Below are 15,271 nucleotides of genomic sequence, written 5' to 3' on the forward strand. Positions count from 1 at the left end.
GGTGAGAAATGGGTTGAGTGCTCTCTTAATCTTTTTCAACCATCACAGGAAAACCCTTTTTTTGCATTTTAACAACTTCAGTCTTTTTATGTTTCCAATGTTTGGTTGGACTTAATTCTTTTTCATTTGGATTGAGATCAATAATGATTTATATACTCATTTTGATATCATTAATGAAGGATTAGACTCATTTTCACTGGAGCTCAAAGATAGATAGTGTGTTTTAAGGAGTGAATGTAATATTGAAATGTAATAATGTAAGAATACATTTTGCTCAATTTATCTTTGAGGGAGGTTCAGTTTTTCTAACAGAAATATCTCGGATTTTCCGTGATAATTATCTCACAATAACAGAACTTTTTTTTTTCAATTGAAGGCAATACGCTTCCCTACAATTGACAGCAAAACCCGTAGCAATGATTAAAATCTCAAGTACAAAAAGTATAATTTGATGAAAAGAGTAAAATGTAGAAGTAATAAAAACTCTAAAAAGTACTGTATTATAATACGGCAGCTTTAAGAGAAATTATATTATTTAAATGTGAAGGAGTAAATACCGGCACGGCATTCACGGTTTCCTACAAAAAACTTGAATTCTGTTGAAAATTCCAAACTCAGTACCAAGTACATAATTAAAAAAACAAAACTCATTTCTCCGACAGAATACATTTTGCTCAATTTGAAATATAAATAAATACTTTTTGAAGGAAAGGAGGTTCTCTTCCTAAATTTAGACATGAAATGGAAAAACCCGTCTTATTACCATCTGATTATGAAGAGGATATTTGAGCAACCTGGGGGATGCGCAACAAATGTAACACCAGCAGGGGAGTACGACAGTCAGAGTTTGAGATCAGTGAAGAGAACAACGATGCACATCGACGAATAGAAAGACAGGAAGGTGAGACAATAATGATCGGATTTATTTTATAACTTTCATTTGGCTTTACATAGAATGAATAGAAAGATACATTTAGTCTTTAAATCGTGTTTTCCCTGCTTCTCTAACTTTGCTTTATGCAATGTTTCACTAACTGAGAGTCATAAACCTTCAGCGGAATCAACCTTATAGTTTAAGACAAAACTTGTTTTGATGAAAAAGTTTAAATTTTTTTCTTTCATTCATTCCTTAAGGTATGAAGCCTGACGTTTAGAAATTAGTTCTGGTTTGTGGACATTTGTCAGAGTTTGTACAAGAGGAAGTGGAAACCTCACCCTTCAGTAACTTCCTCGTCGGAGAGTGGGGACATGAAGGAAAGGCTTTCTTTTTAATTTAAACTGTCCATGAGATCATTATAGGGAAGTTAACTCATATTTCATTCCTGTCAGTTGACAGAATGCTGATGAACCACACAAACCAAACGGAGGACGACCTCTTCTCCTGCTACAGTCCCTCCGTCGTGGGCTACCGGTACTTCGCTGTGCTGTGGGGATGTGCTGTGACCATCACTGGAACAGTCGGGAACCTGATGACCATTTTGGCCTTCGCCTTAGACCCACGTCTGAGGACTCGATTCAATGTGCTGATCGTCAACCTGGCCGTAGCTGATCTCCTTTACTGCACCATACTGCAGCCTATCTCTGTCGACTCCTACCTACACCTCAGATGGCGCAGTGGTGAGCTCTGGTGCACCCTCTTCGGCCTGCTGCTCTTCCTCTCCAACTCTGTCTCCATCATCACCCTTTGCCTGGTGGCAGTGAGCAGATATCTCCTGGTTGCAAGGCGGACTGTGTTTGATCGTGTCTTCTCTGACCGTGGTCTGATGTTACTCCTGGCCTCGGCATGGGCTCTCGGCCTGGCCAGCTTCGGCCCGCTCTGGTCTGTCTACGTGTTCGTGCCACAGGTGTGCACATGCAGCTTCCATCGTACCAGGGGTCGCCCCTACACCACCATCCTGCTCTTTTTCTACTTTTTTTTTGGTCTGACCTGCGTCGGTGTATTCTACCTACTCATCTACAAACGTGTCCAGATTGCCTCGCAGGCCCTGCTTCGCTACAGGCCCAGCCGCAGGTCGTCCAGGAGGAAACCAGCTTCCTCAGTGCAAGGGACTGATGACAGTGGAGTAGAGAGTGGCATGGCCAACACATGTAGCTGTGAGATAAGTAGCCAGGCAGATCTGACACAAAGCAATGTTACACCCGACAAAATGGTCAACCAATCTACCCAGAGCTCTGCCACATCCTCAAATCCATCAGCAGTCAACAGACCTTCTGATCTCACCCCTGCACCCACCTCCTCCACAGCTGCAGCATCAACTTCCCCCTCAGCTTCTTCAGGAGATGATGGCGAATTCAAGCGAGTGACCCGCATGTGCTTCATCGTTTTCCTGTGTTTCGTGTGCTGCTTCGTGCCCTTCATGCTGCTCAACATAGCCGACAAACAGAACCGCGCCCCACAGGTACTGCACATGTTCTGCGCAAACCTCACGTGGCTCAACAGCTGCATCAACCCCGTTCTTTATGCCGTCATGAACCGACAGTTTCGCCAGGCCTACCATCTGCTGCTCACCAGGGCCGCTGTGCCCTTCACCAGCCTCTGGACCCGCTCACGGCCTCTGAGATCCTGACCTCCTCTAACGTTAACCTGCCTGATAAAAACCCAGGATGATATCATTCTAGTGGAATACAAGACTTTTACTCGTCTGAAGAGTTGTGTGAAGTTGTGAGATTTATTTAGTAGAAAGAATGAATGAAAAGAGTAAGACAGGGTCTTAGTTTTCATATAATGAACAAAAGTTTGAATTTAGTTGTCAAGTTGCAATGTCGCTGTCAGAAATTGGTGCAACGAGCCTGGACATGATTTAGTTTCCATGGTGTCTGTTACAAAAAAAAAAAAATGACTGCTGTTACAAAATCAGCACTGGATATCCCCGTCTAACACAACATGCCTCATTTCGATAACACAGGAACTTATGACTCTTACCAGTGACTCATCTCTCAATGAGTGTTAACATGCTCCCAGTGTATGACTCATGGTGGCCAAGAGAGCTCAACGCACGGCATGTTAAGGAAACACATGCAAATAGAAAAAAATAAGTGCTATTTCCAAAGTGATATTTTCTGAGTTCAGTATTGCACCTTAAAATTAGGTAAATTTGTGAATAGGACGTTGGTAGGCAAGTGCCTCCTACTTCATGTTGGTGACGTAGACCTGCTCTACCTCATCAGGCTGCATATTTGTTCAAAAGTGTGAGGTCTGGCCTGAGGGGGGCAGCAGGGGAAGGGGTATGCTGTCCCCCACATTATGGTCAATTTAAAATATCTCACACGGGAAGCAAATGGAGTTCGACATACCAACCATAAACCAAATCAGTCTAATAATCAGTCTTGGGTTATGTAATATATACTGATAAAAAGTGAATGCGACGGATGTCGAGTTGCCAACTTGCAGAACAGAGCAACATTCAAAGTTGTGTTTCTGGTCACATGATGAAAAATAATCAGTGCATATTTTTTGCAACTTGGCACGTGTGTTCATAAACAATTAATGACAGAATATACAAACATCCATTTATGTAGTATGGCCAGTAACCTTTATTTTGACTTAAATGAGCAGGTTGACATAAAAGCAGTTTTATAACGATTCTGCAACATTAAAAAACACAGAGGGACTTAAAACAATCAAACCTTCACTTTTCTAGCATTCTTCAGCTGTCTTAAAATAAAGAGGGACCCTGAATCCAACATTTTTCCGTAAGTTGGAGGGTCTAGTGCAAGTGCCTGATAGACTAATGCAGTGAGTTAACTAAATGATATCCTCTGTGGCCTTACAATAGCTTCCAACAACAATAAACATGATAAAATAAATTATAAATATTTGATTCTAAAAAAGCTACTCTAAACATTGACTGTCAGGATTATGAAAAGTTGTATTTCAAATAAAAACAGCATCTAAAGTGAACTAGTTTTTAACTGTGGATTTGTTATGTCGACTGCATTTCTGTGACATGGATGTTGTGACGAAAGTAGTTGAGAGTAAATCAGACGATGAGTGATGGTTTGGTTAAATACAGATAACAGGTGCGTTTTGGAAAATGATACCAATTGCCTGATTATGGGGACAGGCAATTCAATTCTTGAAGTGTGAAATCTGGCATCCCCGGCTCGTATTCAAAGATGCTTGATTCAGGGAAGAGGTTGGGGTTGTTGAGATACTGCAGCAAATCCTCCTGCGGGACCAAGTCAGACATCATGGGATCAGACTGTTGGGTTTCCATGGTCGAATCAAGAGGATGAAGATTCACGTCTTGTTCTGAGAGAAAAAGACAGGGGACAAAAGGGGACAAGAAGAAGAAGATACATTATTTCTGCTCGTGTTTTTACTGAGGAAATGAGAGTGACAAAAATCTGTCAGGCTCAGCAGCTAAAAATACACAGTCTGCTTCTGTATGAGTGTACAGAACACCAGGACTTGATTTTGAATTGCATGCAGTGTTAGATTAAATGAAGGTCATTAATACATTCATTTTAATTTCAATTTTAAAACAAGAGAAATACATGCAGATTACTTTCACGGGTTGCAGTGAGACACTGGTTAGTTTAGCATATCACAAACAGTGTAAACATGCAGCCGGGCTCTGTTGAAAGGAAAATCTGCTGACCAATTCGTCTAAAACTCTTTAACAAACATGTTTTGAGGTTTTTTGGTTCTGAGCAGTTGTGAGGAGACAGTAGACTTCAGAACTCACTGGTCGTGACCAGAAATAATACAGCACAGAACCATGGGAACAATCTTTCATTTTTATATGTATTTAACAAAATACAAAAAAGTTATAATTAAAATAATAAATTAAACTATTTCCATATATTTGCTTTTCAAGTCATGAGAAATAAAGAGGTTGTCATTTTATTACCACAAAATTTGTAAATATTAGATCAAAATATCTTTATCTATGATTGAGCATTTAGTAGTGGTTAGGTTTACACAGTTTTATAGTGATATGCAGTGGATGCACCAAGCAACAGAGGGTAAAACAAAGTAGAAGAAGAAGAGTATGCAGAACGCATCACTTCCACACCCGTTAGATTTTCAGTTCAGGAAAACAGTCTAAAGTACATGTAGTGCATGCAGCAGAATCATTCAACAAACCCAGAACATGAGATTAGGATAATGCATTATTAGTCCCACAGTGGGTTAATTAGTTCAACAATTGCATAGCTGTCTGCTGACTTCTATGGTGACAGCATGTTTCCCACTGACCAAAAACCAATGACCGTATATTAAGATGGATGACATGTTTCCACCTCCTCCCACTGTACTTCAGATGCAGCTGTTGTCTGACCAAACAAAAGTCAATCTCAGCCGCTCAGAACATTCCTGAAAACACTTCAACATGCATCATATTAAATATTTTAACTGTACTGGGATTTTGACCCATGTCCCATCCACTAACATGGAGAGGGCACTTGTTATATATTCCAGCCAGCCAGCTGCTAGCTGGCAAACGAGATTCACTTCTACGAAACTGTCGCATCGTCCATTTTCATATACAGTCATTGGCTGAGACAGTAATAGTAACAAAGCTCTGTGGTGAAAGAGAGCTTTGTCTGTTTGACGTGGTTTTTAGCTGGGTGGGACAGCAGAGCCATGACTCACCAGCTGCCTCTCCAGACATGCCATTCATTGCCTCCAAGCCTTCACCCTGTGCCATGTCAGAGGACATGGGTGGCCTAGTCTCCAGTGTGTTCCTACGTGACCAATCACAAACAGTCATTACAACCAGTGGCTGGGTATGCTGCTTCTTGGATGAAATGAGTGCATCTGTTGTTTGTTGACACCTTGCAGGGTATAAATTAAAGAAAAATCTTCTGATGGAAAGGGGAGTTGGGGTAGACTAACTAACTTTATTTGTGAGTGTCCATTTAGCCGGGTCCTAGAACATGTATACAGCACACTGCAGGGGTCTCATGCTGGAGTCGAGCATATGTGCAGACACTGTCTGGTGCTGCATTGTTTATCTCTCATTACAAACTGACTCACAATAACCAAAATTGGAGGAAGATGAAAAAAACACAAACAGAACAGTTTAGTTTCAAACAAACAAGACACTTTAAATGAACCCTATACTTACTCCTTTGACACAAACATCAGCTTGGTTTTGATGTACTTGATGTAAGGACTATTATCTGTAAGAGAATGAGATTGTATGTGATGTAATGTGTCATCTTCATCCCCAGCGCTGAAGAAATACATTTACCCATTACTACTGCGAACAAACAGGCCATTCAATGCAGATGAGCCACAAATTGTAAATTGTGCTTTTTTGGCAGTTTTATTTAATGAAAATAGTAGCTTGAAAAAAGAATCTCCAAACAAATGTGGTGCCCTTACCTCCACTCTTCTCAGAGTAGTATTTTCCAAAGGCCTTTTCTTTAGGGATGTTTGGATACAGATAGAGAAGAGGATTTTCTGGGATGTTATCAGCCTCTAAGATCTGAAAATTCCTGATGATCTCTTGGAAGGGGATCTGTTTGAGGTCATCTTTGGTGAAGGGTTGGACTGTCTTCACGTAAGGCTCACCTAGAATAGACACAGGATCATATAAAGTAAAATATAAAGAGGGTTTGACTTAGCAGAAAGCTGGGTTGTTTGTCGTATTTTCTTAAAAACACATTTTGGGGAATAATTTGGAACAAAGAAAGCTATCTCACCAGTTCCAGTGATTTCCACCCAGGAGAAAGTGATTCCTCCAATGACACTGTCACTAAAGCGCAACAAGAACGTGCCTCTCTGTTTTTTCTTCAGGAGCGAATTCTCTTTGCCCTTGCTCACAAAACCCATGATGAGTCTACAGCACAATTAAGTAAAATCTTGTTCAAACTACAAACATCTCCCATTGCCACGGAATTATGTGCACGCGCTAAAAGGCAGTTATGATCCCAGAATTTACATACCCATCCCTCCACAGGTCCTCGAGGAATGTTTTCACCATCACCAAGATGCCATCATACCATATCCAGAAAGTGTCTGGAGCATTCTCCTGTTTCAAAGAGGGAAGAAAGGATCATTGATACACACCATGAAAATGTATTCATTAACAATACATAGCAACTAAGAATCTAGAGTTCTTCCAGTGATGCTAAGAGGCTCTGGGTCTAATGGTCATTAAACAGAAAACCGAACCGTAGGATTGATGGTGGAATTCTCATCCTGTTCATTCATAGTGCAAAATGGCTGTGGCTCATGGAGGTGTCTCTGAGCTACCATGGTCACAATGTCCACATTAACATGCTGGTGTTTAGCAGGTATTGTTTGCCATATTTAAGTGGCTGAACATTAGTATGACGGTCATATCATTAGATCTGTAATTTGGTAAGTGTGTTAGGCAAGGTAACAATTCAACTTGTCAGCTTTATGGTGTAGTTTAAGGGGGAAATTCAGGGGATGTTTTGAGTTCCGTGGTTAATCACTTGAGGCATACTTAAAAAATATTTTCAAAAGTTCAATATTCTTACCTTGCTGAATTTTGACCAACCAACTTTGCAGTTGTCATAATTCAGCTGCTTTCCTGCATTGACAAAAACAATTATTGTACATTTCAATTTTGGATCAAATCTACAATCAAATAAAAAGGAAGCTGAATTACATCGTACAATCCAAATCCTAATCTGAATATCAATGTGATCTGGTAACACCTCATGCCGGGTGTCCTGCTGTTCTCTGGCAGACGCTTCAGGTTCCTCATGTCAATGACAAACAGTCATACGAAACCTGAATGCTGCCAAACCCTGACCCTATTCGGTGGTCACTATGATACAACACTGTATTTACACACTATTGTAAAACAGAAAAACTTGTCCGGCCAGTCTGTGGTGGAACTTCAGGACAAGGTCCCAGACTCTGACGGTTCTAAGGGAAGCCTTGCTATTGTGGTCAGGCAAAAAATGGGGGTAGAAAATGGTAAAAGAATATCAATTTACCACCTTCCAAAATAATTGGGGCACAATTTCGATTCTCTGTTCTTAAGCGTAATCAGTGACAGAATATATTCTTTTCAAGTATCAAAAGGTCCAAGATGCATGACAGAGATAACATTTCTCACCATGTTAGATATTGAAAGTGCTGCTGAGGCTGATTGCTGAAGTCTTTTTTTATCTTAAAATTATAACGCAAATAATTCCTAACATTCAAAATGCATTTTAACAACATATGACACAAATCTGCACTCAATGTTTTCTGATTTCATATTTCACATACAGTCGAGTGAATTCAGCTCAACCACAAAAATAATCAAAACAACAAACCAAAGACTAGACAGGATTTACCAAAGATTTTGTAAGCAATCATTTCCAGCTGAGTATCATTCAGACCAAGTTTAGTAGCAGAGAGAAACTGCCAGCTCAGCATCTCTCCAAACTGTGGCCATGTGGCTGCAGGACAGTTGGCAAAGAACTTGATGTCCTGGATAAACAAGAGCACATTAAAAATGTATACTGTACTTCTGATTGCCATCTCACAGTAATAAAGGAGAATTGGACTGTAAGATACTACTTTTGTGTGTGTTAATGTTGACAATCTCTCACCTTGGGGTCCTGACTGAGCATGTTGAACCAGAGGACAGAAGCCCAGGCACTCTGCTGCTGGCTGGAGTTGGAGATGATGACAACCGGGAGGGAGGAGGCCTACGTTGTGTATATAGATAAAAACAGTGTTTCTACTGTAAACATGTCGGTTAACGATTTTCTTTTATGAAACAAGCCACATCACAAGAGAAGAAACAAGAAAATTCACCTGCAACGGAACTGACAAGCCTTTCAGCTCGAAGACAGTGTCAAAGTAGATGACGTGCAGCTCTTCTGTGACAGAGAGAGGAATCTGCACCAAAATACACACACAAGTGATTCAGTTGTTCACATATTCATGAATTATGAATTAAACACAGACGGTATCATCAGGGAGGCCACTCACATCACTGACTCCTTTGCCGCTGCCCCCAGACTTCTGCTCCTTCAAAGTCTACAGACAAATAATAACAACACACAGAATTAGTCTAAAATAACAATAATGCCCCGTGAGACTAAGGAGTGACTATAGTACATTTAATAGCTTATATAAAGACCCCTGAGCCAGAGTAATACAATTTGGCTGTAAAGATCAATGAAGGATGCTGCTTATCACCAGCTCAATATGCCAATTTTTAATCGAGCCCTTTCCCTCAACCAGCCTGATCCACAACACAACTGTTGGCGAGACGAGAGCCTTGCTCATTCAATGTAGGTGACTTGTCTGAATTGGGAAATAGTTTGTGTAGTGTTACAACAGATTTTCTCATCCCTGGAGATGCACAGTACTTTATCTGTGTAATTTAACTTAACTGGAGTTTAGCAGAATTTGACAGATATTTAATTAAAATACTATTGTTAGCTTATAAAATATCTATTACAAGAAACTGTGAAAGAGCAGAGACACCAACACATTACTAATGACTGAGAATCAATGAAGAAATCTAAATGGAAAAATGACTCATATATTCAGACTACAAAGACCACAATTAGACAGAAGGGGGGAAAAGAGGATATTAGTGTACGAGACAATAAATTGGCAACATCAAAGACAAAATAAGGCTGTAAGAATGCTCTGAATGTATCTTCCAAGCACTGTTTCTACTATGTTGCTAACACTGTTTTGTGCTGTTATTTGTAATTATTATAAGTGATATAGAATTTATTTAAATTCATACTTTGGCAATTTATCTCATGTGGTACTGGAGGAAGATAAGTATCTGGTCGAAATTATACTCACAGCCAGATGAGGCCATCACACGAAGGTGACTTGAAACTGACATTTGTGGGGACATTTTTGTGAGTTTAATGGGAGATGAGAAAACTGTTTAGGGTCAGAGATAAAGACATCTCAGAACTGTTGACAAAAAACACTATTGGATAAAAATCCTGATGAAGATGAGTTACACTTCAAACAGTAACACAATGTAAACAAGCCTTTATATATTATAGTTTCATCTGTATAAAAGCAATAAAGACTAAAGAAAAGAACTAAAAGCAAATGAAGTGGGGAAAAATTCTGTACAGGATTTGTACTTTGTACAATTATTTCTCAGTTGTCCTTTAATTTTTGTTATCTAGTCATTACTCACCAGATGTCTGAAGTCAGCCACCATGCCTCCACTCTGGCTCTCTATCATGTTCAACGCCTTGGTTTTGGTCCCCAGGACATTGAAACGACGGTATCTATGACATTAGGTTTAGGTTTCATGAGAACAGATTCACATCAAATGTGAAAGTTCATTACAGTTAATCTGTAAACACGGTTTGATCTTGTAGTTAAGTTATATATTGAAACACTCACCCTTTGATTTGGGGAGATTCCCTAAGAGGGAGAAAAAAAAGCAGTGAGCAAAGGAGAGCAACAAACCATCTCACGCCATTAATTCAAATGCATTGCTTGTGTGAAGTGAAGTTAATAGAGGCATCTCACCTCTCCTTGGAAACATTTACTTTCATGGAGTGGTTCAGCTCGGGAAACTTAACCAGAAGTCTGAAAAGTCATGTTTGAGGTTTTAGGACTGGAAAAACTGGAGAAAAAAAACAACTGGAAAACTTTACAATTAAAAAATGAATATGTATAAAAAAAGGTTAGAGCTTGAACCAAAATTACTTTGAGAGGTTAATGTCATAATATGAAACTGTGGCAGGACAAATTTGAATTAATTCAAAGCACTGCAGTGACATGGCAACAGCACCCTTATAGACCTAATGTGACTACTCTAATGTTAATGTCACAATACACTACAGCCAAATGAATATAATTTTGGTGGGTTGATACTTATACTGTCTAAGATTAAACATACAGATTGACCGGAGCGGCACCCTGACCTGGTCTTGGCAGAGAACTGGACATTTGTGCGAAGAACCAGAGGTCCTTTACCCTGAGGCATGGATGGCTGCGTCTCAACCACAAAGGAACTATCAGAAACACAAAACTAAAATCAGCAAATGGTACATGAAAACACTGAAGAACAAGAGAGAGTGACGAACTGAAGAGAGACCTTTTGAGTAAGTTGTTTAGGAGAGTATCTGCTCTCAACTGCAGTGCAGGTTTCTGGGCCTTCACAGGGTCATTTTCGTAGGACACTTTGCCCACGAGCTCCTCCAGCTTACTAAGAAACTCCCGCACCTGGAACAAACACACTGCCACACAGGTGAACCTGCAAACCCAAGAGAGCAAAATGGACAATGTTCACAAGCGTCGTGGCAAAAATTATTGTTGAAACAACAACAAATGGAGAACGTGACTTAATTTGTTTTATTTAATGCAGGTTTGTCTCCATCCTAGCAATTCATTTACAGTAAACATCAACGATTAAAACTGATGTGGAGCAGGTTGGGGTGAACCTACCACTTCTCCAGCTGATCCAGGCAAACATCGTCTGGTGCACCAATGCAGGCTTTCTGCTGCCTCCTCTGCCACTCCACCAGCTCCTTTTTCACCAGTATGTCGATCAGGTCTTCAGCTCTGTCCAGGATCTTATTTAGGTCGGACAGTGTGCTCTAATGAGGAAATTGCATGAAAAAATGTTTTTAAAAAGTAGAGAAATAATTGGAGCAAAGAAATAAAAGTGGTACTTAAGAACTTGTTACCTTTCTACACTCGTCTAGTTTATTGACAAGCGACTGAAGATTTTTGATTTGAGCATTCTTCACGGCTTCATTTGCGACAGCTGTTTAATAGTTTCCACAGGGGAGTTCAGAGTTTCCATATAAGAGCAACGAACACAAAAGAGGATGTGAAACTGTGAAACTGTGATTCAGGCCATTGTATTACTTCACATCATGAGAGCACACAGATAGAATCTGAACTTTTTTATCCACTTACCTTCCATTTTGTGGGTTTGATATTTAAAATCAAACTCATCCTGCTGCTCCTCCAGACATACTATTGTATGTTCCATGCACTATATCCAAAAAGAACAGAGAACGGAAAGAAAAAAAGATATTAACTTTAATAACTTTAATTAAAGGACAGGATAATAACATAAACAACATGATCTGGACCTGCAGTTCATTCCTTAGGCCTGCCATTTTACGTTCAAGGTCCTGTTGGCTGCTAATCTCCATGATTTCTGGCTCCACTTGCAAAAGCTGGACCTGAAACAGAGGAAATGACAAGGGTGTTTAAAAATGTTACAGAGCAAAGAATGACTTTGATTCAAAGTGGGAGTTAAAAGCAATGTCACTGCCTGGTGGAAAATGTTCACTATTTAGCCCACACACTGATTCCTTTAGATTGTTTTTCACTGCATGTGGTCCTTTCTTAATAACTGAGAATCAGTGTTTCATATGACCACAAACACCCAAATGCAACCCTGCACTTCTATCTTAGTGAGGACAATTATTGGCATAATGCATTCCCTACCCCTTTACCTCAGCGTTAACCATTAGATACATGCCCAACCCTTACACTGAACCTAACAGCCCATTGAAAGTCGGTCAGGGCCTGAGACGCAGCCAAAATGTCCTCACTTATCTAAAATGTCCTCATTCGGTAAGGTATCTGTCCACACACACCAGAGAACTGACCACTCATTATATGGAAACAATTTGCCTCCACCACTCCTGTACTAAATGGCCAATTGATAAAATGTTTGCATGTTAAAATCACAATAACACATGCAATAATACATGTGTTATTGCTCATGTGTAGCAGGGTGTGTCTCATCTGTACGCTACCTGTTTGATCAGATCAGCACTCTGCAGGATTTCCTTCTCTTTTTGCAAAAACCACAGGATGGTGCTCGCCAAGTCACACGGGTCTTTGAGATACTTCTGTCAGGGGAGGGACGTAACATAGATATCAGAGTTAAAATCTGTGATTTAGACAAACTAAATGTAATACATGGTCCAGTTTTATTAATTGAACGACCTAAAAGACAGAAACAGACACTGACATTATATAATTTTTTAACTGTATTGGAAATTTGAATTGTCTGCAATACTTTGTATGTAATGTTTTTCTACTGCATGAACTGTATTTAGCCTTTTGTGCATGAACCTCCCCTTAACCTTGTAAGAAGAAAGATATCTGCGCCCATAAATACTGGCGCTGATTCAGTGCTGATTGTGTAGTGTGGGAGCTGGTGGAGGGACCATGGTTGAAAGGTGTATTTTCCTTTTCTGGCGATAGTGGTATGACTAGCACATCATAAATATACAAAGGAGTGAACCTCGTCAGATTCCTGCATCACACTGTAATGTTAAGGGCTCTGTCCTATTCAGCTGAATGTAGACTCTGATGTATTCTGATAGATTCTCAATTATACTCTTTTGTTATTTTTTATTATATTCTCTGTTGTATTTCCTACTTCAATAAATTCACAAAATACAGTTGGATCAGATAATTCTTATTTCATTTCTCTCTCCAAGAACATTTACCTTGAATCACAAAACATTTAAATAGTCATTAGACCAATGTAAAATATGACAAGAATGATTAAAATGTCCTCATGTTCTGCTGCTACATCGGATGTTCTCACATTTCAAAACAAAGATGTAACTTATTCAGGATTTCTTGTATTGCAAACTGACCCAATATGTCTCATTCATACAAACCTGAAAGTTCTGTTTGTAGCGTCTGATGTTGTGCTGCAGTAAGAATGACTCCTCCTGGACAAAGCGGCTGTGTTGGATATCCAGATTATCCAGCAGAACCTGTAACAGCACCACCGCCAAGTTGTAGTCCGTCGCGGCTCGCTGCCTGTAGAAAAAATAACAACATGAATATTCTCCTTTCACGACTCTTGATTGTAAACAAATGATGTGTGCAGATCACATCGAGCTGCAACATAAAGACACAGAGCTGCCTCACCACTCCTGATTCTCTATCCAAGCAGCCAGGTAGTGCCGGACATCCATAGGTAAGGCCTCCTTGTCATAGAGCTCCAGTAGCTGCTGTTGGAGAGCAGCAGGCAGCTGCGTCAGTCTGTCCCACTGAGCCATCCTGAGGTCAATCAGGGACACAACACACAAATAACAACACTGCAACAACAAAGGTAAATCACACTGTGTGTTGTGCGAGTGTCATCTAAGAATATCACAGGCACACCTACTGATTCAACAACGTCTGTAATCAACAGCTGAGGGAGCAAGGTGCAGACTACTAGACAAGTCATGACCACACAGTCTATGGTTATGACCACTGGCTGCTCACTATTACTTACTGTATAATATGTAATAGCTGCATATGCTGCCGTTATGTATGTGACACACTCCTGAAAGTTGAGGCCCAGTGTATATGATGACAGTCATTTACCAACATTTACTCATATTAACACTTATATTTGCTCACCTTGCTTTACGATGTTGGTCCAGTCAGAAGTGCCTCAGCAGCTAACCGCTCATTTAAAACAGAAGCATGGCTACTTGAAGTTTCTGACCGTGCTCCTGTCTGTAGCCGCTGAAGAATGAAGCTGAAGCAAAACAACAAGCACCCGTGTGAGTGTTATTTCCTCTGTTTGATCTGTTTCATTGGTTATCTTCTTATCCCGCCCCGGTCGCCTTTCACACGCGAACACGTGAAGCCATTTCGGCTCTGATGTGAAGAGGTACAGACGCTCAACGAGCCGTAATGGCCACTTATGTGTATACAGTTTCTATACGCGCTCGGGGCCAATAGCTGATTGGTCGAACCGGACCCAAGCTGACACGCGTTATTGCTTAGCCCCCACGTCAATCAACAGATAAGGGGCGTGGTAGGAGAATAGAAACTTACTGAAGAGTCGCTGTGAACATTTCCCAGAAATGACGTAGGGAAAGTGGTTAGGCTAGCCTTTGATATGTTGTGTGTTTGTGTGTGTGTGTGTGTCTGTATGGACACCGGAACAAAACAATAAACCACAACGAAAGACAGACAGACAGACAGACAGTCTAATGGCTTGATTAGCTGTATTTCTGTTATCAATTTGAATCTTTTGGTTCTTTTGTTTCTTTTGATTATTATGATGATTATGATTACGATTATTATTATTAATAATAATACTGTGATCATCAACTCTCTTTCTCTTTTGATATGATAATTTATCTTTGTTCTTCAAAGAAACTCTCTCCTCTCCATGGTTGAACACATCAGACGTTCTTGTCTGGCACTCAATCAAGAGGGCAATGAAAGAGTTGTAGGAGAGGTGACTTTATGTTCCAAAGTTGGTAATCGTCATAGAAGTTTTATACATTTCTTATGTCTGTGGAAGCCAACTTTGTACCTACTTTGGATCAATTAAAATAATGTGTATTTGGAACAACATTGAAAAGTTTGAACTTC

General features: G+C 40.1%; 2 protein-coding genes across 2 annotated transcripts; one reads left to right on the forward strand and one right to left on the reverse strand.

The window, feature by feature from the left end:
• The first annotated feature begins 840 nt into the window (after positions 1 to 840).
• On the forward strand, positions 841 to 3,515 carry gpr84 (G protein-coupled receptor 84). The gene is made up of 2 exons (XM_062400318.1): positions 841 to 901; positions 1,330 to 3,515. The coding sequence occupies exon 2, from the start codon at positions 1,338 to 1,340 to the stop codon at positions 2,565 to 2,567; it is 1,230 nt and encodes a 409-aa protein (XP_062256302.1). The 5' UTR covers positions 841 to 901; positions 1,330 to 1,337; the 3' UTR covers positions 2,568 to 3,515.
• stat2 (signal transducer and activator of transcription 2) lies at positions 3,511 to 14,473 on the reverse strand. Its single transcript, XM_062400316.1, has 24 exons — positions 14,303 to 14,473; positions 13,823 to 13,954; positions 13,567 to 13,711; positions 12,688 to 12,783; positions 12,013 to 12,105; positions 11,834 to 11,912; positions 11,599 to 11,678; positions 11,357 to 11,508; positions 11,007 to 11,165; positions 10,834 to 10,923; positions 10,436 to 10,495; positions 10,307 to 10,327; positions 10,095 to 10,188; positions 8,909 to 8,956; positions 8,732 to 8,815; positions 8,524 to 8,622; positions 8,266 to 8,401; positions 7,456 to 7,508; positions 6,895 to 6,980; positions 6,652 to 6,788; positions 6,332 to 6,520; positions 6,072 to 6,126; positions 5,597 to 5,688; positions 3,511 to 4,252 (listed from the first exon to the last, which is right to left on the reverse strand). The coding sequence occupies exons 2-24, from the start codon at positions 13,951 to 13,953 to the stop codon at positions 4,053 to 4,055; spliced, it is 2,379 nt and encodes a 792-aa protein (XP_062256300.1). The 5' UTR covers position 13,954; positions 14,303 to 14,473; the 3' UTR covers positions 3,511 to 4,052.
• Between the last annotated feature and the right edge of the window lie 798 nt (positions 14,474 to 15,271).

Source organism: Platichthys flesus, chromosome 2 (genome assembly GCF_949316205.1).
Source record: "Platichthys flesus chromosome 2, fPlaFle2.1, whole genome shotgun sequence".
Taxonomy (NCBI): domain Eukaryota; kingdom Metazoa; phylum Chordata; class Actinopteri; order Pleuronectiformes; family Pleuronectidae; genus Platichthys; species Platichthys flesus.

Bases quoted from the DNA above. Each gene is read 5' to 3' on its own strand.
- stat2 (XM_062400316.1), bottom strand. From the start codon at position 13,953: ATGGCTCAGTGGGACAGACTGACGCAGCTGCCTGCTGCTCTCCAACAG. The intron at 7,509-8,265 runs GTAAATCCTGTC...TTGTCAATGCAG, and splicing joins GATTGCTTACAAAATCTTTG to GAAAGCAGCTGAATTATGAC. The intron at 4,253-5,596 runs GTGAGTCATGGC...TTTTTCTCTCAG, and splicing joins CATGTCTGGAGAGGCAGCTG to AACAAGACGTGAATCTTCAT.
- gpr84 (XM_062400318.1), top strand. From the start codon at position 1,338: ATGCTGATGAACCACACAAACCAAACGGAGGACGACCTCTTCTCCTGC.